At 39.3% G+C, this 25,463-nt stretch overlaps 1 protein-coding gene across 2 annotated transcripts in view; it reads left to right on the forward strand.

The window, feature by feature from the left end:
• Window positions 1–25,463, forward strand: part of TMEM144 (transmembrane protein 144) — a 52,398-nt gene that overhangs the window by 8,512 nt on the left and 18,423 nt on the right. For both annotated transcript variants that reach the window (XM_023558493.2, XM_003418496.4), the window contains exons 5-9: window positions 1,749–1,829; window positions 15,931–16,012; window positions 17,792–17,868; window positions 20,230–20,348; window positions 25,324–25,443. In XM_023558493.2, the coding sequence (XP_023414261.1) occupies window positions 1,749–1,829; window positions 15,931–16,012; window positions 17,792–17,868; window positions 20,230–20,348; window positions 25,324–25,443 (479 nt within the window). The remainder of the gene's footprint in view (window positions 1–1,748; window positions 1,830–15,930; window positions 16,013–17,791; window positions 17,869–20,229; window positions 20,349–25,323; window positions 25,444–25,463) is intronic.

Here is a 25,463-nt window from a genome sequence, read left to right on the forward strand (position 1 = left end):
TGTAATGCAAGTGCTAGGGTTCTTGCCCTCATGGAGATTACAGCTGGTAAGACATACACACAAAATATGCCACCTTTAAGTATTATTTGTCCTAAGTTCCAAATACATTATCTAGATATTTCATCAAAATATAGTAAAGAATGTTTAGGGAACAGAAGTAGGGAGGGAGAAAGGGAACCAATGTTTATTTTCCCTTTCTATTGTGCAACAATTTGCTGGACATGTTGTATACATCATTCTCATCTCATTTGCAAAATTATATGTGGTAATACTATCTTACTGATAAGAAAGCTGATTCAAAAAGAGGTTGAAAATATGCCGCAGGTCACAGAGCTAATAAGCCAAGATTCAAACCCAAATCTTCTAGTTCTAAAGCACATACTTTTCCCTCTAGAACTTGGTCAGCCACCTATAGCCCACTGGGCTAAATCTGGTCTCCCAGCCATTTTTATAAATAAAGTTTTATTGAAACACAGCCCATGTGTTTACATATTTTCTATAAGGTTACATACTGCATATAAGATTAAAAGGTGGGAGAAGCCATTGTATTTTGGTGGGGGCTTCAGGAGTTTCAGCAGCAGTGGTAGCTCAGGACACAGGCAGTTGTTCCCACAATGCTCACTGCAGTGTGGGCACCAGACCTTTGGGTGATGCCTTCTTCTTCCTTTTGTTCCACTGGGCCTTGTAACAATTTTGTAAACCACCCCAGAATTCAATTGAATATTTGCATGAAACCCATACAGCCTAAAATATTTACCTTCTGGCCCTGTAAGAAAAAGTTTGCCAACCTTTGCTATAGAGCTGTGCTATCCAATATGGTAACCACTAGCCACATGTAAAACTATTTAAATTTAAATGTATTAAATTTTAATAAAATTAAGCACTGAATTCCTCAGATGCACTAGCCACATTTCAAGTGCTCAATAACCACATTGGCTAGAGGCTACCTTATTTGACAGCACAAATATAAAACAGTCCCATCGCACAGAAAGTTCTATTGGAAGGCCCTGTACCAGAGGATGCTGCTGCCCTGAGTCAGCATTCATGGTAACACTCAAGTTGAGTTTGAGAAAATTAGTAGAATAGAGGATGTCACTCTTACCTAACCTTTTGTTCCCCTCCTTACCTAAAGAATTACAACAATTTCAATAACAACAAAACAAATTGGCCTCGAATACATCTGTCCTGTCCTTTCTCTCCCTACTCCCCGCTCTGCTTTTCACCGATGCTGTTTTCGTTTCTTTTTCTTCTTGCCTTCTTTTTTTCTGGATCCTAGTCTCGGTGACTGTTGGTAACAATCCCTATAATGTCAAGGCATGGAAAAAAAAGGATTTGGGGTGATGTCAAAGAGTAGGGATTCTTAACCAAAAAGTTATTTAAAAGTCTATTTCAAATACTATACAAAATCACACCCACTTAATTAGCATTCAAATTAGCTACTTGATCTGTTTTTCTTCCTCTTTCTTTGGTCGTAATAAGAAAGGGACTCTTGCAAGTACTTTTACACATATATTAACTGATTCAATCTACATAACAAACCAAAGAGTTAGGTATAGTTATTTCCGCCATCTTAAATAAGGAAAATTGAGGCACAGTGAAGGTAAGTAACTTATCCAAAGTCACAGTTATTAAGTGAGGGAACTAGGATTTGAACCTAGGAATCTGGCCCTGAATCCACACACTTAAACATTATGAATTAGCACATTTTCAAGAATATCTAACTTAATGTAGCTTTCTGACATTTCTAGGTTTGGCTGGTTTGGAATGGATGCACAAGAAGTATCAAAACCGCTCCTGAATTACATTGGTGCTGGACTATCAATAATAAGGTAGACAGCCATTTCTAGCGAGTTAACTCTTCTCCCAAACATTTAGAATACTGTTTTTTATATAATTTTTATTGTGCTCTAAGTGAATGTTTACAAATCAAGTCAGTCTCTCACATATAAACTTATGTACACCTTACTACATACTTACGTTTACTCTCCCCCTAATGAGTCAGCCCACTCCCTCCTTCCAGTCTCTCCTTTCATGACCCTTTTACCAGTTTCTAACACTCTCTACCCTCCCATCTCCCCTCCAGACAGGAGATGCCAGCACTGTCTCAAGTGTCCACCTGATACCAGTAGCTCACTCCTCATCAGCATCTCTCTCCAACCCATTGTCCAGTCCATTCCATGTCTGATGAGTTGCCTTCGGGAATGGTTCCTGTCCTGGGCCAACAGAAGGTTTGGGGACCATGACCACTGGGATTCTTCTAGTCTCAGTCAGACCATTAAGTCTGGTCTTTTTATGAGAATTTGGGGTCTACATCCCACAGTTTTCCTGCTCTCTCAGGGGTTCTCTGTTGTGCCCCCTGTCAGGGCAGTCATCGGTTGTGGCCGGGCACCAACTAGTTCTTCTGGTCTCAGGATGATGTAAGTCTCTAGTTCATGTGGCCGTTTCTGTCTCTTGGGCTCATAATTATCTGGTGACCTTGGTGTTCTTCATTCTCCTTTGATCCAGTTGGGTTGAGACCAATTGATGCATCTTAGATGGCCGTTTGTTAGCATTTAAGACCCCAGACGCCACACTTCAAAGTGGGATGCAGAATGTTTTCTTAATAGAATTTATTTTGCCAATTGACTTAGGTGTCCCCTGAAGCCGTAGTCCCCAAACCCCTGCCCTTGCTCCGCTGACCTTCGAAACACCAGTTTCTCCTGGAAACTTCTTTGCTTTTGGTCCAGTCCAGTTGAGCTGACCTTTCCTGTATTGAGTATTGTCCTTCCCTTCACCTAAAGTAGTTCTTATCTACTATCTAATCAGTAAATGACCCTCTCCCACTCTCCCTCCCTCCCCCCTCTCATAACCACAAAAGAATGTGTTCTTCTCAGTTTATACTATTTCTCAAGATCTTATAATAGTGGCCTTATACAATATTTGTCCTTTTGCCTCTGACTAATTTCACTCAGCATAATCCCTTCCAGGTTCCTCCATGTTATGAAATGTTTCACAGATTCGTCACTGTTCTTTATCGATGCGTAGTATTCCATTGTGTGAATATCTATTTATTGATTCATCCGTTGATGGACACCTTGGTTGCTTTCAGCTTTTTGCTATTGTAAACAGAGCTGCAATAAACATGGGTGTGCATATATCTGTTCGTGTAAAGGCTCTTATTTCTCTAGGTTATATTCCGAGGAGTGGGATTTCTGGGTTGTATGGTAGTTCTATTTCTAACTTTTTAAGGAAACACCAGATAGATTTCCAAAGTGGTTGTACCATTTGACATTCCCACCAGCAATGTATAAGAGTTCCAATCTCTCTGGAGCCTCTCCAACATTTATTATTTTGCGTTTTTTGGATTAATGCCAGCCTTGTTGGAGTGAGATGGAATCTCATCGTAGTTTTGATCTGCATTTCTCTAATGGCTAATGATTGAGAGCATTTTCTCATGTATCTGTTAGCTGCCTGAATATCTTCTTTAGTGAAGCGTGTGTTCATATCCTTTGCCCACTTTTTGATTGGGTTGTTTGTCTTTTTGTGGTTGAGTTTTAACAGGATCATATAGATTTTAGAGATCAGGCACTGGTCGGAGATGTCATAGCTGAAAATTTTTTCCCAGTCTGTAGTCCCAATTTGTAGGCGGTCTTTTTACTCTTTTGGTGAAGTCTTTAGATGAGCATAGGTGTTTGATTTTTAGGAGCTTCCAGTTATCTGGTGTCTCTTCATCATTTTTAGTAATGTTTTGTATTCTGTTTATGCCTTGTATTAGGGCTCCTAACGTTGTCCCTAATTTTTCTTCCATGATCTTTATCGTTTTAGTCTTTATGTTTAGGTCTTTGATCCACTTGGAGTTAGTTTTTGTGCATGGTGTGAGGTATGGGTCCTGTTTCACTTTTTTGCAAATGGATATCCAGTTATGCCAGCCCTGTTTGTTAAAAAGACTATCTTTTCCCCAATTAACTGACACTGGGCCTTGTCAAATATCAGCTGCTCATATGTGGATGGATTTATATCTGGGTTCTCAATTCTGTTCTATTGGTCTATGTGCCTGTTGTTGTACCAGTACCAGGCTGTTTTGACTACTGTGGCTGTATAATATGTTCTAAAATCAGGTGGAGTGAGGCCTCCCACTTTCTTCTTCTTTTTCAGTAATGCTTTACTTATCCGGGGCTTGTTTCCCTTCCATATGAAGTTGGTGATTTGTTTCTCCATCACTTTAAAAAATGTTGAAATTTGGATAGGAAGTGCATTCTATATATAGATGGCTTTTGGTAGAATAGACATTTTTACTGTTAAGTCTTTCTATCCATGAGCAAGGCATGTTTTTCCAATTATGTACATCCCTTTTAGTTTCTTGCACTGGTACTTTGTAGTTTTCATTGTATAGGTCTTTTACATCTTTGGTAAGATTTATTCCTAAGTATTTTATCTTCTTGGGGGCTACTGCGAATGGTATTGATTTGGTGATTTCCTCTTTGATGTTCTTTTTGTTGATGTAGAGGAATCCAACTGATTTTTGTATGTTTATCTTGTAACCTGAAACTCTGTCGAACTGTTCTATTAGTTTCAGTAGTTCTCTGGAGGATTCCTTAGGGTTTTCTGTGTATAAGATCATGTCATCTGCAAATAGAGATAATTTTACTTTTTTCTTGCCAATCCGGATGCCCTTTATTTCTTCGTCTAGCCTAATTGCGCTGGCTAGGACCTCTAGCACAGTGTTGAATAAGAGCGGTGATAAAGGGCATCCTTGTCTGGTTCCTGTTCTCAAGGGAAATGCTTTCAGGCTCTCTCCATTTAGAATGATGCTGGCTGTTGGCTTTGTATAGATGCTCTTTATTATGTTAGGAATTTTCCTTCAATTCCTGTTTTGCTGAGAGTTTTTATCATGAATGGGTGTTGGACTTTATCAAATGTGTTTTCTGCATCAATTGATAAGATCATGTGGTTTTTGTCTTTTGTTTTATTTATATGGTGGATTACATTAATGGTTTTTCTCATATTGAACCAACCTTGCATACCTGGCATAAATCCCACTTGGTCGTGGTGGATAATTTTTTTTATATGTTGTTGAGTTCTATTGGCTAGAATTTTGTTGAGGATTTTTGCATCTATGTTCATGAGGGATATAGGTCTGTAATTTACTTGTTTTGTGGCGTCTTTACCTGGTTTTGGTATCAGGGATATGCTGGCTTCATAGAATGAGTTAGGTGGTATTCCATCATTTTCTATGCTTTGAAATACCTTTAGCAGTAGTGGTGTTAACTCTTCTCTGAAAGTTTGGTAGTACTCTGCAGTGAAGCCGTCCGGGCCAGGGCTTTTTTTTTGTTGGGAGTTTTTTGATTACCTTTTCAATCTTTTCTTTTGTGATGGGTCTATTTAGTTGTTCTACCTCTGCTGGTGTTAGTTTAGGTAGGTAGTCTTTTTCTAGGAATTCATCCATTTCTTCTAGGTTTTCAAATTTGTTAGAGTACAATTATTCGTAATAATCTGATATGATTCTTTTAATTTCAGTTGGGTCTATTGTGATATGGCCCATCTCATTTCTTATGAGGGTTCTTTGTTTCCTTTCCTGTATTTCTTTAGTCAGTCTGGCCAGTGGTTTATCAATTTTGTTAATTTTTTCAAAGAACCAGCTTTTGGCTTTGTTAATTCTTTCAATTGTTTTTCTGTTCTCTAATTCATTTAGTTCAGCTCTAATTTTTATTATTAGTTTTCTTCTGGTGCCTGATGGATTCTTTTGTTGCTCACTTTCTATTTGTTCAAGTTGTAGGGACAGTTCTCTGATTTTGGCTCTTTTTTTTTTATGTATGTGTGCATTTATTGATATAAATTGGCCTCTGAGCACTGCTTTTGCTGTGTCCCAGAGGTTTTGATAGGAAGAGTTTTCATTCTCGTTGCATTCTATGAATTTCTTTATTCTCTCCTTAATGTCTTCTATAAACCAGTCTTTTTTGAGCAGGGTATTGTTCAGTTTCCAAATATTTGATTTCTTTTCCCTGATTTTTCTCTTATTGATTTCTAGTTTTATTGCCTTGTGGTCTGAGAAGATGCTTTGTAGTATTTTGATGTTTTGGATTCTGCAAAGGTTTGTTTTATGGCCTAATATGTGGTTTATTCCAGACAGTGTTCCATGTGCACTAGAAAAAAAAGTATACTTTGCAGCAGTTGGGTGGAGTGTTCTGTATAAGTCTATGAGGTCAAGTTGGTTGATTGTAGCGATTAGGTTTTCCGTGTCTCTATTGAACTTCTTACTGGAAGTACTATCCTTCTCCGAAAGTGGTGTGTTGAAGTCTCCTACTATAAATGTGGAGGTGTCTATCTCACTTTTCAGTTCTGATAAAGTTTGTTTTATGTATCTTGCAGCCCTGTCATTGGGTGCATAAATATTTAATATGGTTATATCTTCCTGGTCAATTGTCCTTTTAATCATTATATAGTGTCCTTCTTTATCCTTTGTGGTGGATTTAACTTTAAAGTCTATTTTGTCAGAAATTAATATTGCCACTCCTACTGTTTTTTGATTGTTGTTAGCTTGGTATATTTTTTTCCATCCTTTGAGTTTTAGTTTGTTTGTGTCTCTAAGGCTAAGGTGTGTCTCTTGTAGGCAGCATATAGACGGATCATGTTTCTTTATCCAGTCTGAGACTCTCTGTCTCTTTATTGGTGCATTTAGTCCATTTACATTCAGCGTAATTATAGATAAGCATGAGTTTAATGCTGTCATTTTGATGCCTTTTTGTGTGTGTTGTTGACAATTTCATTTTTCCACTTACTTTTTTGTGCCGAGATGTTTTTCTTTGTAAATTTTGTGTTCCTCATTTTCATAGTAGTTGAAATTATGTTTGCTGAGTTGTTATGTTTTTCTTGGCTTTTATATTGAATTATGGAATTGTTAGACCTCTTTGTGGCTACCTTAATATTTGCCCCTATTTTTCTAAGTAAAAACCTAGCTTGTATCATCCTATATTGCCTTGTTTTCCTCTCCATTTGGAAGATCTATGCCTCCTGTATTTAGTGCCTCTTTTTGATTTTTTTTGATTATTGTGATCTTTTACATAATGACTTCAATGATTCCCTGTTTTGAGCATTTTTTTTCTTTTTAAAATTAATCTTAATTTGTTTTTGTGATTTCCCTATTTGAGTTGATATCAGGATGTTCTGTTCTGTGACCTTGTGTTGTGTTGCTATCTGATATTATTGATTTTCTGACCAAACAATTTCCTTTAGTATTTCTTGTAGCTTTGGTTTGGTTTTTGCAAATTCTCTAAGCTTGTGTTTATCTGTAAATGTTTTAATTTCACCTCGGTATCTGAGAGAGAGTTTTGCTGGATATATGATCCTTGGCTGGCAGTTTTTCTCCTTCAGTGCTCTATATATGTCATCCCATTTCCTTCTTGCCTGCATGGTTTCTGCTGAGTAATCTGAACTTATTGATTCTCCCTTGTAGGAGACTTTTCTTTTATCCCTGGCTGCCTTTAAAATTTTCTATTTATCTTTGGTTTTGGCAAGTTTGATGATAATATGCCTTGGTGATTTTCTTTTTGGATCAATCTTATATGGGGTACAATGAGCATCTTGGATAGATATAATCCTTTTGTCTTTCATGATGCCAGGGAAGCTTTCTGCCAATAGATCTTCAGCTATTCTCTCTGTATTTTCTGTTATCCCTCCCTCTTCTGAAACTCCGATTACACGCAAGTTATTCTTGATAGACTTCCACATGATTCTTAGGGTTTCTTCATTTTTTTTTTTAATTATTTTTTCTGATTTTTCTTCAATTATATTGGTGTCAATTGCCTTATCCTCCATCTCCCCCACTCTGCATTCCAGTTGCTCGATTCTGCTTCTCTGACTTCCATTGAGTTGTCTAATTCTGTTATTTTACTGTTAATCTTTTGTATTTCTGAATGCTCTCTATGGATTCTTGCAGCTTATCAATTTTTCAACTATGCTCTTGAATAACCTTTTTGATTTCTTCAACTCCTTTATCAGTGTGTTCCTTGACTTTTTCTGTAGATTGCCTTATTTCATTTCTGAGATCATCCCTGATGTCTTGAAGCATTCTGTATATAATTTTTTTTATATTCTGCATCTGGCAATTCCAGGATTGAATCTTCATTTGGGAAAGATTTTGATTCTTTGATTTGGGGAGTTGTAGAAGCAATCATGGTCTACTTCTTTATGTGGTTTGATATCGACTGCTGTCTCCGAGCCATTTATAAGATATTGTAATGATTTATTTTATATTTGCTCACTGAGTCTTATCTTGTTTTGTTTTCTTTCAGTATACGCAGCTGGGCTACTAGATTGCTCTGTCTTGACTGTTGTAGCCTTTGAATCACTTATGTCCTATCACCAGCTGGTTTGGGCCAGTACCAGAAATATAAGCCTAAGAGTCCATTCACTATTCTTGAGTAGAATCTGATTTTGGGTCACCAAGTGTGTGGGGTAGACTGTCACCTATTCGCTTAGAGGAGTAGTGGTGATAGTTGTGTGCACCAGATTCTAGTAGCAGCACGGGGTCACACTCCTGTGGGGGCAGGGTGCTGACAGCCTTCCCCCATATGCCAGTGAGGTAGGAGTGTCTCTATTCCTAAAGCACTTTGGTGGGTGGGCTCTGCAGCTGTACCTTAGGCACCCAATGCATGTACCTCTAAGGATTGGAAGGTGTCAGTATTCTCAGACCCCTTTGGGAGGTGGCTAGGTGGTTTGGGTGGAGCTTCAGCCCTCAGTTCCCTGTTGTGGATCAGTGAGGGCTCTGTTTAATAGGTAGAGATATCAGACCTGGAAAACGTCTTTCCAGTGATCAGCTAAAACAATTACAGTCAGATCTCTTTCAGAATTGCCTTTGCAGTACAATAGCCACCTTGTTCCCTGTAGGGATGAAAGCCAAAGACTGTGTTTCTCATATGCTTGGCTGGAGCTGGTTCTGTATTTTTATTCCAATTTCGGGAAGTCAGGGAAGGATTTTTGGTCCCTGGGTTTTTCGTAGCTGCTTCTCTCAGGCCAGGAGAATGGGTTAGGAAAAGAAAAAAAAAAAAACGCAGAGCACTTCACTCTCTGGCCCAGGAAATTCCAATGTTAATGAAGACGCCTGGGAAGCGGGGGGGAGGGATTAGATAGATAGGAGAGAGTAGCACCCAGGAATATAGACAAAGTTACTTATCTTGCTTGGTGATGACTGTTTTATGTGAGATTCCCGAGGGGTGTGTAGCCTGTGTGCGCTGGCTGGGTCGAGATTGCCCCAGAGGGTCAGACCCGTATCCTGTGCTTGTGCTGTTTCAGAAGCCATGGTCAGCATTTCCGCTCTCAGTCCAAAGCCCCGTGTCAAGGTTCCCCAGCTGGGATGCTGCACTCCAGGCTCCAAAACCAGTCGCTACCCCCCAGTGACTTCTCCTGCCAGCCGCGTCATTGTACTGCCTGCATGTATTGGCTGGGCTTCCCCCGAGGTCACTTCAGGGGGCTAGGGCTGTGTCCCGTTTTTGCGCCATCTCCGGAAGCAGTGCTCAGCTCCCCTGCACCCAGTCCAAAGCCTTGCGCTATGGTTTTCTGACTGGGATCCTGGCTCCAGGCTCCGAAAACAGTCGCTCCTTCCCCGTGGTTGCTCATTCTCTCGTTAGCCGCTTCATTGTGCAGCCTGCTTGCCCTGGCTGAGTCTCTACTGAGGTTAACCCAGGGGGCTAGGGATTAGGGCTGTGTCCTGTGCCTGCCCCGCCTCAGCAAGCCGCAATCAGCCCTGCCACTTGGCACCAAGGAACCGCGAGGGCTCAAGACTGTGGAGTAGGGTGCCGGTTCCAGAGGCGGTTGCTGCTTTAGGTCGCAGCTTTTCGCTCCCTGTCACTCAGGTCAACTCTTTAGATCTGTGTTTAATGGTCAGAGTTCGTAGATTGTCATGTATGTGATCGATTCACTTGTTTTTCTGAGTCTTTGTTGCAGAAGGGATCCACGGTAGCTTTTACCTAGTCAGCCATCTTGGCCCCTCCTTCCTAGAATACTTTTTTTTTTTAAAGTTCCATGGGTGGCACAAAAAGTTTGCACTCAACTACTAACCTCAAGTTTGGCTTGAACCCACCCAGTAGAACATGGAAGAAAGGCCTGCTTCAGTAAAGATAATAGCCAAGAAAATCCTATGGAACAGCTCTACCCTGTAACACATGGGGTCACAAGTAGTTGAAACCAACTCAGTAGCCGTGGGTTTGGTTTTTTGTCTGGATGTGTTTACATTTTTTAAAATCTGCATTTCAAGAGTACGCATGACTTTTCCTCAAGTTCTTCATTTACAATGACAAAGTCAGCTTTCGAGGACAGAAAGCACTAGATCTGGGGTCAGGAATCCCATTTTAGCTATCAAAACCACTGAGACCCTGGGAAAATCATTTAACTGCTTTGAAGCTCAGTGTCATTATCTGTAATAAATAGACAGTCAACATATAGCTTATAAATTAGAATCAAATAAAAAACCCAGTGCCATCAAGTCAATTCCAACTCATAGCGCCCCTATAGGACAGAGTAGAACTGCCCCATAGAGTTTCCAAGGAGCGCCTGATAGAATCAAATAGCATATTAAAATGTTTTGCAAACTAAAAAATGCTATACATGTACTACTAGTTGCCATTAAGTCGGTTCAGCTTCATGGCTACCCTATGTGTGTCAGAGTAGAAATGTGCTCCATAGGGTTTTCGATGGCTGATTTTTTGGAAGTAGATCACCAGGTTTTACCTCCTAGGTGCTTATAGGTGCTCTGGAATGTTCAACCTTTTTGTTAGCAGACAAGTGCGTTAACTGCTTGCACGCCCCAGGGACTCTTAAAAAACACCATACAGATAAATATATGCTGGCTTCTGATGCCATTGGCATAGCTATTGATTCTCTCATCTATGTATTTCTCACTCTTTACCACCCACCTTCCACTTTCCTGTCACTTCACTCACTCTTCTTAACCCAGCTAGATAACCACTCTCTCACCTGTGAAAACACATATCCTTTTGAATAATCTGTGTCCTAAGTGTATGTACCTATAAAAAAAGGATGAAAATGACTTTAGATCTCTACGTGGTAGTGTTTCACCAATAAAATTCTAACAGGAACTAAGTCACCTTAAATTAAGTCTCTTTTCCTCTCAGGCCTCTGTTTATAGTCCCTGTCAGAGTTTCACATAATTAATAGCACTGCCTGCAAAGATTTTAGTACTTTTTTTTATCCTTTAGGGAAAGAACAGTATATTTCCAGCCCTCTGGCAATGATGGCTTTTCCCCAGCCACATTCTGGAACAATCTCTTTGTCATTGAAATGTTGCCTTAGAGAGTAGTCCTGGGCCAATTGGAGAAGAAATAACATAGATTATTCTAAAATGCAGATTCCTGACATTTTTAGTTTGAGGCAGTTTTCTGTATTTTGTACAACTCACACAGCATTCTGGCTCCGAATAACTCTTAAAAACAATTTCTTTACACCCAAATGTTGCATGCCTTAGTTTTGACTTTATGACCATTTAAGGCTACTTTTCCCAGTCCGTCAAGCATTGTTTTTCACCACGTTTCTTTCTTTAGAAATAGTACATTCTCTGAAATTACAAATCAATTATTTATGTTCTACCACTTCTACTTATGTGACCTTGGACAAATTATTTCTCTAAACCTTGGTTTCTTCTTCTGTAAAGTGAGGATAATGGATGATAATAGTACCAATTTCATAAGATATATTGAGGATTAAATAAAATAAAATTTGTTAAGTGCTTTGCATAGTACTGGGCATGTGTAATGACCTATATGTTAGCTAGCTTCTTTATAATAATCATTATTATTAATAACTAGTCCATGTCCAGTTACTCTTTCCCCTTTGGGCAGTTGCTGCTTAGCTCCATGTTCGACCTGTCAGTGCACCTCAGGATCATGCAGCTTCGTTTGGGGCTTGGCCTGTGCCCGGGAAAAGCAGTTATGTCTTCCTCTAATTCATCTAGGTTCCCTTCTGTTTTTCACTGAGAGAGATTTCTGGGATCTGTCTTTTCGCTACCTGAACTCAGTTCAATCAGTTTGTTCTAACGGGGATTCATTTTAAAAACCTGGAGCTTCTGGGTCACTGTAAGGAAAATCGAAATATGGTTATGTTGGTTTAGGGTGTTGCTTTCCTTTTTTAGTTTCTTATTGCTCCACTGCACTGACCAATGTTTAAAAGATTGGGTTAATAATTTCTAGCCTGACGTTTTCCCTGGTGATATATGAAGTAAGTATCAGTCATTCTGTAAGACCACAGCCACCTTAGGTATTTTTGATAGCAGTGGATTGAATTCTGGAGATTGTTCACAAAAGTGCTTTGAGGCCCAATGAAGCAAAAAAAAAAAGGGAGGCACTACCCAAAGCCCTGGAGCCCACACTGCAGCCAGTATTTGCCTCTATCCTGAGCTACCATTGCTGCTGGAGTTACTGGAGCTCCCTCCAAAATAGAGTGACTTCGTCCACCTCTCAATCTTATATGCAGGTGCCTCCATTGGCAGAACGTAAATGGAACACGCTGCCAACAGAGTCTGGGAAACAGGTTCAGTGAGACATCAGTGGCCCAGCGGTAGAATTCTCTCCTTCCATGACGGAGACCCTGGTTGGCTTTCCAGACAACGCGCCTCGTGCTCAGACACCACCCGCCTGTCAATGGGGGCTTGTGTGTTGCTACGATGCTGAATGGGTTTCAGCAAAGTTTCCAGACTAAGATGGACTAGGAAGAAAGGTCTGGTGATCTACTTCTGAAAATCAGCCAGTGAAAACCCTATGGGTCACACCAGTCTGATCCCCAACTGATTACGGCATAGTACCGAGCAGCGTTGTGTTCCTTCGTGCATGGGGTCACCATGATTTGGGGGCTGACTCGACGGCAGCTAACAACAACAGCAGGAAAGGATATACCAGGGTGGGAGTGGAGCTGACGCAGAGAGACAATACCCAGGACACCCTCTGAAACATTGGCTTTAATGAAGATCCAGAGGTCAGAGCTCATAAAAAGGCAGATTCTCCTTTTATTCAAGAAAAAATGTCCTTTGGATTATCCCCAAGATTCAGCTCTCCATTTTCTCTTTTTTTCCCTGGAGAGATGTGTTTACTCCCACAGCTTCAGCTTTGATGTTGTGAGGAAACCCAAAGCTTTGTTTCTAGCCATTACGTTTCCTCAGAGCTAGGATCCTTCTACCTAACCACAAACCAGGCTAAACACCTCTACGCGGATACCCCACAGGTGCGCCCTACTCAATCAAATGTGAAATAACTATGTAAGGGAATCCTGCCGGGTCACTCCACCAACACTGGACTTGGTTCCTTCCTCTTTACCTGCAACATTTCCCCAAACAGAATTACTTTTCTTCGTTTTCCATTCTCTGCAAACTAGTTCCCCTCCGAGCTCCCTCTCTCAATAGGAGGCCATTCAAATTCAAAATCTCAGTCATCTTTATTGTCTTCTGTTTATACCCAGATCATATGTAATTATTTAAAATTTGTTCTGAATGTTTCTCAAGTTCTTTTTCTCCTTTTCATCAGTCCCTTACTACCTACCCACCCATCCACAGTTGTAATAATCTCACATTTCTAATTTCCCTGATGCTGTTCTTTTCTTTTGCCAGTACTGCTTCTTCACATCTGCTGTTAAATCAAGTCATGTTACTCTCTCCCTAGCATATCATCCTGTGTTTTTTTTTAATTAGAAAAACATACAAATCTATACCAAGTAGAGGGTTTTCATTGCATACTTTTGGGAAAAAAAAAATACAATTGCAACATCTGATGTATGTAGATATTATATTGCATCTAATATATGCAACATCTATGTAATGTATATGCGATTGCAACATCTATATATGTAGCTTTCAAAATTACACATACACGGGTATCTTAGTCATCTAGTGCTGCTATAACAGAAATACCACAAGTGGATGGCTTTAACAAAGATATTTATTCTCTCACAGTCTGGAAGGCTGAATTCAGGGTGCCAGCTCCAAGGGAAGGCTTTCTCTCTGTAAACTCTGGGGGAAGGTGCTTGTCATCAGTCGTCGCTGGTGGAGGAGCTTCTCAGTATAGCGACCCCAGAGCCAAAGAACAAACTATTCTTCTAGCTCTTGTTTCTTGGTTGTATGCTGTCCCCATGCCTCTCTGCTCGCTTCTCTCTTTTATATCTCAAAAGAGATTGACTTAAAACACAACCTAATCTTGTAAATTGAGTCCTGCCTCATTAACGTAACTGCTGTTAATTCCACCTCATTAACATCTTAGAGGTAGGATTTACAACACATAGGAAAATCATATCAGATGACAAAATGGTGGACAGTCACACAATACCCAGAATTGTGAATGCTGGGAATCATGGACTAGACAAACTGACATACGTTTTGAGGGGCACAATTCAAAGCATGACTGTGGGCATACACATATACATATACATACACATATATATGACTATGTATACATCTAATTAGGCTTTACCCATTCCATTTTACTGTGTTCAGTACTTTGAGGACCCTGAAGGAAAGATTAGATGTAGCTCCTATTCTCTATTGAATTAGAAAATCTTTGGAGAGAAAAGATTAACATGGAATTGTAGCAAATGGTTTGGATTGTATAGTGATGGTTCTTAGTGCTGCGGGAATTCAGAAAAGGAAGATTCAGTGAGGAGGGCCTGAGGTGAAGTTCTCTCCTCACAAGCAGCATGTGATTTCTGTTTTAATTTGGGTGGGAAGAGAAGAAGGCATGGTGTGGCCAGCTAAGGGAAAAATTGGAAGTGATGAAGGACTAAGAGCAGGAAGTTGTTAGGAATGAAAGTTCATGTGGAAAATTATATTTAGAAATGTTGGGTGGAGCAAAATGCAGCGAGCAATAAAAATCAAAAAGAAAAGTTAAATTTCATATGAAAGGGAATACACAGCCATTCAAATTTTAAAGCAAGTGACTGAACTAATGAAGCCAGCTAAGAAATTTTGTACAAAAGATAGCACCTACCTAGCTACCCTATTTCAGTCTCATAAGTGCTCTGAAAACTTATATTGTTTTAACTTTTAAACCATGCAGATATATTCAAAAGTACTAAAAAAGGGAATAATAAGTCAAAATTATACCGAAGTTTTAGTTTTCTTAAGTTAAATAACTTAAGTATATTAAGATATTTTAATTTATCTAAATAGTTCAAAAGTCAATACTCAGTGAGGCATTTGTTACAAAGATACTGGACAAGCATAGAGAGTGTGCTATGAGAGAGATGTTAAAGAAAAAAAAAAAAAAGCATTGGACTGTTTTTTTCTCTCAAAATATATCCCAGCAATCTTTCCATATTAGAGCAGAGAGTTCATCCACATTCCTTTTCTACAGCTGTGTAGTATTCCATCATGTGGCCATGCAGGTAACCTCACCTGATGGGGTGCACCTGTGTGAGAGTGTCCAGAGCAGTGTTGCTCAGGCCAGTGGTGGGCACATCTGTGGCTTTGGTAGACAGGCCCAGATTCCCCTCCATGGGAGCTACACCATTCTGCACGCACATCAGCGACATATGAGATGCTTGTCTTCTACAGTTTGCCAACTGAGGATATTGCTGAACTTTTGGGGGCTGGTCCATGTAACAGAAGAGAAATATTATTTTGCTGTAGTTTTTACCTGCATTTCTCTTATTATTTGATTCCAGGTGAAGCAGGAATAAAAGGAAGGATGAGGGCATTGACTAAAATAATGAGATCAGGAGAGAGAGCTGGTAAGGGGGGAAGGCTTGTAAGTTTAGCTTTTGACCTGTTGCAGTTAAGGAACATGAGAGACATCCAAGAGAATGGCAGTTGTGGAGAAAAGGCAGGACCACTGAAGGGCCCACACTGGAAGGAATCATCGTATTAGCAGGACTTGATGATTTAAGCTATGTTAGAAATTGGGCAGCTTAATTAGGAACCAAGAGTAAGATAAATGTCATTAAAATTTCTTTTCTTTGCAGTGCTTTCATATTTTTGTTCATCAAAAGTGAAATACCAAGTAACACGTGTCCCATGGATACCACACCCTTAATGTCAGAGCATGTGAGTATGGTATATAATAGTGTACTGAGACAGCTTGATTTGAAACTTAAAATTAAGGTGAAAGGAAGAAGCACAGATTTGAAAGAAATGAGAAGGCATTTTTTTATTATTGTTATTTTTCAACCAGGGCTATATAAAATATCTCAGCATATTTATTCTGGCTGTGTAGCAATTCATCAGTGTTTCCAAAGTAAAGCTTCTCAGCAAGCACAGAGGTTGAGTTAATTTTAATAATAGTAACCTCTACTTAGAGACGTGTACACAGCCTTGTATTTTGGAATGGGTTTAAAGCTTTCTGCAACAGGGGAACCCTAAATACTTTAGAGGAATATGAGAGTAACTTTAGAAAGGAGGTGGACAGAGATTTTCTAGTATACTGGGGTGAGGGATAGACGAAAGGAAGCCAACCAAACGGAAGACACGTGAGAGTAGAAATTGGACATGATTTTCTTCTGTTTGTTTTTCAACCTCTCTTTTATGCCATATCCTGCTCAGCTCAGTGATAAAAATAGGGAATATATAAGAAGTCACTGTCTTCACCTTGGAGAATCAAGTCTGTAATGGCAAGTCTGGGTTAGACAGGGACAACTTTCCAAGAGGTTGGCTATGTATACAGAAGTGATTTCAAGGGGACCTTGCATTCCCAGGAGCCCAGATTCTAGTTCTTTCTATTTCAAGCATCTCCTCTGCCTGCCACAGGCCAAGGGCTCTCTAGCTGACCTTTGAATCTGAAGCCTCGCTCCGAGGTGCTGCCTCTTCTCCTTACTTTAAAATTAATCTTTTCTTCTTTTCTCCTTCCCGTATCAAAATTGTTATAGCTAAGATGCCTGAAGCCTTATTTGCATTGACACTAAATTAAATAATAATTAGCTTAAGTGTAAGACAGAAAAAAAAAAAAGTAGTTTATTAATCCATAGGCATCTCTAATCAGTAAAGTGTCTCAGGGAGAGTAGATGAAGTTTTCTGGGGTTCCTTGTCTCCTTCAGGGATCTAGACCCTCCTAACTATCCACCCCTCAAAAAAAAGGATAAAAATAAAATAAACACAGCTTGGTAAAAGATACATAGTAGGTTAACTGCCTTAGATTCTTTTAGGCAGGAGGGAAGACTATAAGCAAACTAGGTTTAAAGATATGCGAACAGCAGGGTGGTTAGTATGCACCACCTATCATCATCCCCTTGTGAAAGAAGGCATTATCTCCAAAGGAGAGCTAGACTGGGTCCATGACAAAGAATCCCAATCTAGTTTCTTATCTCTTACCAAAGCAGGAGTGGTGTAAGTATAACATCAGACTCCAGCTAAGAGATGCAGATGACTAATAATAGAGATATTATTAATTTTCCCATGATTTTTCCTGGCTTGGAATATTAGCCAAATTTTCAAACATGGCTACAAGTATGTTATTAGCTAATTCAGTATAAAAACTCTGGATTAATTTTAGCCATTCTGTGTTAAGAGAGCCTGAGTTTTCCTTAGATGAAACATGAGTTAATAATTTTTGTTAGTTTTAATAGGTATATCAAAATAGCCATATATTAAGCTGGGAAAATTTAAACAGAGAATTTGCCAAACACCAAAACATTGTAATCGAAAGAGGAACAGATTTAGAAATAGCTAAGTCTGGAAATACAGATTCAGAGTGTGTTGTGTAGCATGTTCATATTTAAAGGATGCTTGAGAGAGAAGAGAAAAGCACGGGAAATCTTTTTGTTACCAGGGCGATTATCAACAGAATACTGTTTTTGTTTGTCTTTTGTTTTGTGCCAATGTTTTCAACAGGCGATCAACACAAATCAAGATCCTTGTCCTAATTACTCCTGGGTGGATAAACTTTCTACAGTACAACACCGCATAGTGTAAGCAGAGGCTACTTCTTTGCTCTATTCCTTGGTTTCATACTTTGGTTAAAGCCAGTCTGAGGATTTCCGGTGTAAAGTGATATTCATCTAAATTCCAGAACAAGCTTTGACTTCCTTGACTCCATGGAGGAGAAGTTTTCTTTGTCCCCTGCTGAATTTTTAGGTACAGAGGTCCTTAAGTTCAACTGCTTTCGTGTAGTCTGTCTAGACAATAAGTAGTTGACAAAAAAAAAAAAAAAAAAAAACCTGTTACCATCGAGTCAATTCTAACTCAAAGTGACCCTATAGGACAGAGTAGAACTGCCCCGTACAGTTTCCAAGGAGTGCCTGGTAGATTTGAACTGCCGACCTTTTGGTTACAGCTATAGCTCTTAACCACTACGCCACCAGGGCTTCCAGATGACAAAAGCAGCCCCATTTGCAAGACTTTTGTGCCTAAACCAAAAGAGATAGACTAGACCAGAGTGTACAGTGATCAATGCGCTCTTAGCAGTCACAGTTGAACAGGGCAACACACTTCTCTACACTTGCAGTTCTTCCACATGTGTGCTGGACAGTTTTATAATCCCAAGACGTTCATTGTCAAATACAATGGAATGTTACGTATGTCCACCGTCTCCATAAAACTGGGAGAATTAGGCTCAACATCAGCCGCTATATTTTAGCTTTGTTTTTATTTGCAAGGAAATATGAAAATATGTAATCACATACAGCTTGCGTTGTACAAATAATGGCTGCTTGGGACTTTATGTGGTGACACCTTCTTTTGCCTCAACAACATAAAGCTTTTCCTTTGATGGTATGTACACTGTCTTCACAGTGGGAAGGAAGCAGTGCCTGGCACATAAAGCCAAAACCAAACCAGTAGCGTCAAGTCAGGTCCAACTCATGGTAATGCCATATGCGTCACAGTAGAACTTTGTTCTGTGGAGTTTTCAATGGCTGATTTTTCAGAAGATCACCAGACCTTTCTTCCAGGGGGCCTCCGAATGCACTCAAACTGCCAACCTTTCAGTTAGCAGCTGAGCATATCAATGTTTGTGCACTCAGGGACTCCCTGCCTGGCATATTAAGAAAAAAACCGTTGCCATCGAGTCGATTCCGACTCATAACAACCCTATAGGACAGAGTAGAACTGCCCCATAGGGTTTCCAAGGAGCAGCTGGTGGATTTGAACTGCCAACCTTTTGGTTGGCAGCCGAGCTCTTAAACACTACACCACCAGGGCTTTGGCACATAGTAAGTGCTCAATAAATATTTAAGTGAGTGAGTGAATGAACTAACAAACAACTTTGGAAGAAATAAATGTTGTTTTTGTAGGTGGTACTTCATAATAAAACAGATCTCTCCAACAAAGCATTTGTTTTTCAAAAAGTATCTGCTCCATTGTTATTTCTTCAGAAAAACTTTTGTGCTTGTTGTATAGTTAGCCAGGCCTGGTCTATGAGTCTGGTCTGCGTTTAGGACACTCCTCCAGGAGTAAGAAGTCCAGGCTTCACCCTAATGCAGGGATTTCCAGTGTGACTAGAACAGATGAACCTATCTATGGATGGCTACAGTCTCATATTCTTAGAAAAAGAGCACCATTAAAATAGACTTTGGGGATTTATTCATAAATTTGGAAGGAGAGTTTTTGGCTAAAAATTTCCTGTTTCACATCATTGTCTTTTGTATTAAATTAAAAGAACTGCTTGTTGCAAAATATTAATCACCTTCCCACAAAATCATCTGGAAACCTTGCTTCATGTAGATATGGCCTAAGTCTGAACAGTCAGCATGGCTCCAGTGCTTAAAATGAAAGAGTTTCTTATAAAAAGTAATACTTTACCTGAAATATCCAGGCGAACTATTTAACTAACTCAGCACTTCCTTTCGTCCATGCTATAGTTGACTAAGGCATAGGTGAGTCTACGGACCTCAATGGTTGTTTTGAACAAAAATGTATCCAGCACTTAGTCTATTCCAGCCCTGTGCTAGATATCAGACAGTGTTTTAAAAGAAATCATGAGGCATAGTGCTGGTCCACAGGTACCTCGCCGTTTAATTAGAGAGCTGCATTTGTTTATGTGCACTTATACTGACAGCAATAGCCTCATTTATAAAACTACAGTTCACAATGATAACCCATTATAATTTCTGTAAATCGTGAACAGCGGAGGACAGAAGCTGTACTCTTAGTCCTGACACCACTTTGACACCTTGACTTCCACCAGTCACAGAGCTTGAGATAGATGGAGTGATTTCGGCAGAAGTCCTTGTGATTTACGTTTTGAGGCACGTTTTAATTATGATTCCATTTGTATGTACGTCAGATATATTGTTTTGGGTCAAGATTAATAGTGATTTTTTTTTTACCAGGGGCTGTAGTCTTGCAGTGATGTCTGGAATACTCTATGGATGTACGTTTGTGCCAATCATTTATATCAAGGACCACAGCAAAAGAAATGATAGTGCATATGCAGGGGCAAGTCAATACGGTAAGGTCAAAGAGCTCACTTATTTCACTTTATAAATGAACTCATTAATACATGTTTTTCTACTTAATGTAAAAAGAATTATGGTAATAGTAAACACTGGTGAATAGATTTGGTCTTTTTCATTGTGAGTGATGAATTAAAAGGCACTGAAGACTAAATAATAATAAGGGATTGTTTGAGTATTTTCATGTGATCTTTAACATACAGATATAATAAAATTTAGTCAGGATTCGTTTCGACTACTGGGATCTTAACATATGGCTTTAGGCTTTCCAGTGAGATATGGAGATTATTTTCTAGTTAGGTGATCTCTGAGAAAATATGTATTCTCCTCTTTTAAAAAAGGTTAAAGTATAGTACATAGCGCTTTAAAATCAAGTAAATGTTCCTAAAGGTCAAATTACAGCCTATTTAGTCAGAGGATATTATTTTTAAAGCACAGAGTAGTACACTGAAAGGCTCTACATAATGCTTCCTGAGTATCTCAGTTTTCAATGATGAAATTAATCTCTCAGACATAAATACAGCCCTATGTGCAGCAGCCTTATACAAGTTTAAAAGGGGATAAGAGTGTGTCTACTTCAGGGTCTTATAATCACTCCATTTGTGTGTGTATCCCATGCTAGATATTATAGAGTGAATATACAATAGTGTTGAAACATGTTTTATACCCATAAAATGATAAGAGTATGAAATCATGGACAATAAAGTACTAAATTGAATGGTACGGAAGATTAATATAATCTAGGTTCAGATGAAGGAGAAGTTTGGAAGGCAAAAGTCATGAGAGGTTAACGAAGTTGGGATTTAAACTTGACTTTAAAATAATGGATTGACCGAGTAGATAGTACAGTTTTCTTTTCTCATTATATATATATATACACACACAGTACTCAAACCCTTTATTCATTTCTCTTTTTCTTTTATAAGAATATTAAGATTTTGTGAAAATATTTTTCTGAATTTTTATCTTTAATTTTTAAAGAATAAAAATGAATATAAATAGAGTAACATAAGGTAAATTAAGAGAGAATAAAGAACAGCTGTGATGAAATAACACAGAACCAGGAAGAAGCCTAAAAACTTTATACCACATTTATACACTTGGTAGAAACGAGCCATAAATTTAGCCCTAAGATTTCTTGTGTCTAGCTTATAAGGGAAATCAGATCAGTTTATGACTCAGTGAACACAAGGTAGAAACAACCAACTGTTGGGGATTACCATTGGTCTCGGTACTGGGACGTAGTAAACAATGTCCTCAACGATCTTTTCACACAATACAACGGTGAATTCTTAGGAACATTTCTTATGACAACCCTGAATCTAATCTGAAAAAACGCACTTTAGTGCAGTTTATTCACAAATAATTCTACACAGGGGACATTATTTTTTATTTCATTAATTTAACAAACACATATGTAGTATGTGCTCTGTGCTAGGCACTGTTCTAAGCACTTTACGAACACTAATTTAGTTAATCCTCACAGAAATCTTATTAGTTACATGTTATTATCACCTTCATTTTACAATTGAGAAAAGCGAGACCGATAACTTGTACGAGGTCCAAAGTTAGTAGTGAGATGAGGATTTGCATCCAGATAGTCTGTGTTCTTGGTTGCTATGCTGTGCTACCTTTTCGTGGTGGTCCACTGGGGGATCTGTTGTTCTTATGTGATCCAGAGGCACCCTGGTGGCACAGTGGTTAAATGTCTGACTGCTAACCAAAGGGTCGGCAGTTCAAGTCCACCAGTCACTCGTTGGAAACCCTATGGGGCAGTTCTACTCTGTCCTATAGGGTTCCTATGAGTCAGAATTGACTTGACAACAAAATTTTTTTTAATAGGTGGATCTATTTTTCTTATATGATCCAGAAGTAGAATTTAAGATGTTAGAAGAATAGACAAACTCCTTGTCCTCCAAGCTTTCCCCCATAAACATGGCCACTTATCTTTATCAAGGAATCCCTCGGTGGTGCAAAGGGCTAATGCACTCTGCTGCTCCTCAAAAGGTTGGAAGTTCAAATCCACCCAGAGGATTTTCAGAAGAAAGGCCTGGTGATCTATTTCCAAAAAATCAGCCACTGAAAAACCTAAGGAGCCCAGTTCTACTCTGACACACGTGGGGTCGCCATGAGTTGGAGCTGACTCAACAACAACTGGTTTACCTTTGTCAAAATTTTAGGTGAGGGAAACGTTGAGCCCAATGTAGTATTTCTGACCAAAAACCTGAAGTGCACCCATCTGTGTGGTTAGAGTCCTATCTGTTTAATAGACAGTAGAGTTGAAGCGTCTCAGAGATTGCACCATCATCCTGTGTGACTAACTCCCCCATGTAACTGGGTTTATAATAAATAGTTGAATAAAACCCTCTTTGAAATAACTTTCTGAATATACTTCTATCATCTGCAACAGATATGCTGGTCTCCACGTTGACCAATAGACCATATGATAGCACCCAAATTTTTTTTTTTTTTTACTCCTCCTGATACTACCACAATCTACGTGGTGATTTACTACAATGACTCATTAGTAAAATTAAGTCTAAATGTTGTTGTCAGGTACAGTTGAGTTGGATCCAACTCATAGCAACCCTATGTACAACAGAACAAAACACTGCCTGGTCCTTCACCATCTTCACAATCATTGTTATGCTTGAGACCATTGTTGTAGCCACTGTGTCAATCCATCTCATGAGTGTCTTCCTGTTTTTCTCTGACCCTCTACTTTACCAAACATGATGTATTGTCCAGGGACTGGTCCCTCCTGATAACAGGACCAAAGTACTTGAGACTAAGCCTTGCCACCTTTGCCTCTAAGGATCATTCTGGTTGTACTCCTTCCAAGACAGGCTTGCTTGTTCTTCTGGCAGTCCATAACCCAAAAAACAACCCCACTGCCCTTGAGCCGATTATGACTCATAGCGACCCTATAGGACAGAGTAGAACTGCCCCATAGAGTTTCCAAGGAGCACCTGGCAGTCCATAGCATATTCAATATTCTTCACCAACACCGTAATTGAAAGGTGTCAATTCTTCAGTCTTCTTTATTCACTGCCCAGCTTTCATATACATATGAAGTGATTGAAAATATCATGGCTTGGGTCAGGTACACCTTAGTCCTCAAAGTGACATCTTTGCTTTTCATCAATTTAAAGAGGTCTTTGCAGAAATTTTTTTTTTTGCAGCAGCAGCAGGTTTGTCCAATACAAAATGTCATTTGATTTCCTGACCACTGCACCCACAAGGGAGCCCTTGTGGTGCAGTGATTAAAAGCCTGGCTGCTGAGCAAAAGATCAACAGTTCAAATCCACCAATAGCTCCTTGGAAACCCTGAGGAGCAGTTCTACTCTGACCTTTAGGGTCACTATGAGCCAGAACCTACTCGACAGCAATTTTTTTTGGCAGGGGGGAAGGAGAGGGCTCCCATGGGCATTGATGGTGGATCCAAGTAAAATGAAATCTTTGACAACTTCAATCTTTCCTCCATTTATCATGATGTTGCTTTTTGGTTCAGTTGTAAGGATTTTTGTTTTCTTTACGTTGAGGTGTAATCCATACAGAATGCTGTCGTCTTTGATCTTCATCACTAAGTGCTTCAAGTCCTCTTCACTTTCTACAAGCAAGGTTGTTAACGGATCTTTCTCCAATCCTGGTGCCCATTCTTCTTCCTATAGTCCACGTTCTTGGGTTATTTGCTCAGCATACAGATTGAATAAGTATGGTGAAAGAATACAGCCCTGATGCACACCTTTCCTGTTTTTAAACTATGCAGTGTCCCATTGTTCTGTTCAAAGGACTGCCTCCTAATCTACGTGCAGGTTCCTCATGAGCATAATTAAGTGTTCTGGAATTGCCATTCTTCGCAACGTTATGCATAATTTGTCATGATCCACGCAGTTGAATGCCTTTGCATGGTCAATAAAACACAGGTAAACATCTTTCAGGTATTCTCTGCTTTCAGCCAAGATCCATCTGACATCAGCAATGGTATTCCTCGTTCCAAGTCCTTTTCTGAATCTGGCTTGAATTTCTCAGTTCCCAGTTGATGTACTACTGCAGCTGCTTTTTGAATGATCTTCAGCTAAATTTTACTTGTGTGTGATATTGATGATATTGTCTGGTAGTTTCCACATTCTGTTGTATCACCTTTCTTGGAAATGGGGACAAATATGAATCTATTCTAGTTGGTTGGCCAGGAAACCATCTTCCAGATTTCTTGACATAGGCATGTGGGGAGATCTAAATACCTATTCTCTAAAAGAAGATATTAACATCAATTTTTTTTTTTTTATGCCACTGAGTTGACTCCAAATTATGGTGGTCCATGTATGCCAGAGTAGAACTGTGCTTCATAGCATTTTCAGTGGCTGATTTTTTGGAAGTAGATCTTTCTTTCTTCCTGGCATCTCTAAGTGGACTTGAACCTCCAACCTTTCAGTTAACAGCTGAGTGCATTAACCATTTCCACCTCCTAAACCCGTTGCTGTCGAGTCAGTTCTGACTCGTAGTGACCCTACAGGGTTTCTGAGACTGTACAGAAGTAGGCTGCCACATCTCTCCCACAGAGTGTCTGGTGGGTTCGAACTGCCTACATTTCAGTTAGCAGTTGATCACTTTAACCACTGTGCCACCAGGGCTCCATAGTGACTCTGTAGAACAGAGTAAAACTGCCTCATAGGGTTTCCAAGGCTGTAAACTTTACAGAAGCCGACTGCCACATCATTCTCCCGTGGAGTGGTTGGTGGGTTCAAACCACCAACCTCTGGTTAGCAGGCAATCACTTAACCGTTGCGCCACCAGGGCTCCTTATATAAACAGCATGTAGAAAAGTAGGATGATTAAAAAAATTTTTTTTTTAGGATGATTAGGTGCACCTAATTGTTTTTAAGGTTGCTTTTTTTATTTTCAGAAATTCAAACATATTTGAAATGACTCAAATGATATGTTTGAGAGTTTTATAATCTGTGTTTTCAGATTTAGATTATGTTTTTGCACACTTCAGCGGCATCTTTCTTACAAGTACAGTCTACTTTCTGGCCTACTGTATAGCCATGAAAAATAGGCCTAAACTATATCCTGAAGCAGTCTTACCAGGTAAGAATATTTACTACAGA

Source organism: Loxodonta africana, chromosome 13 (genome assembly GCF_030014295.1).
Source record: "Loxodonta africana isolate mLoxAfr1 chromosome 13, mLoxAfr1.hap2, whole genome shotgun sequence".
Lineage (NCBI taxonomy): Eukaryota > Metazoa > Chordata > Mammalia > Proboscidea > Elephantidae > Loxodonta > Loxodonta africana.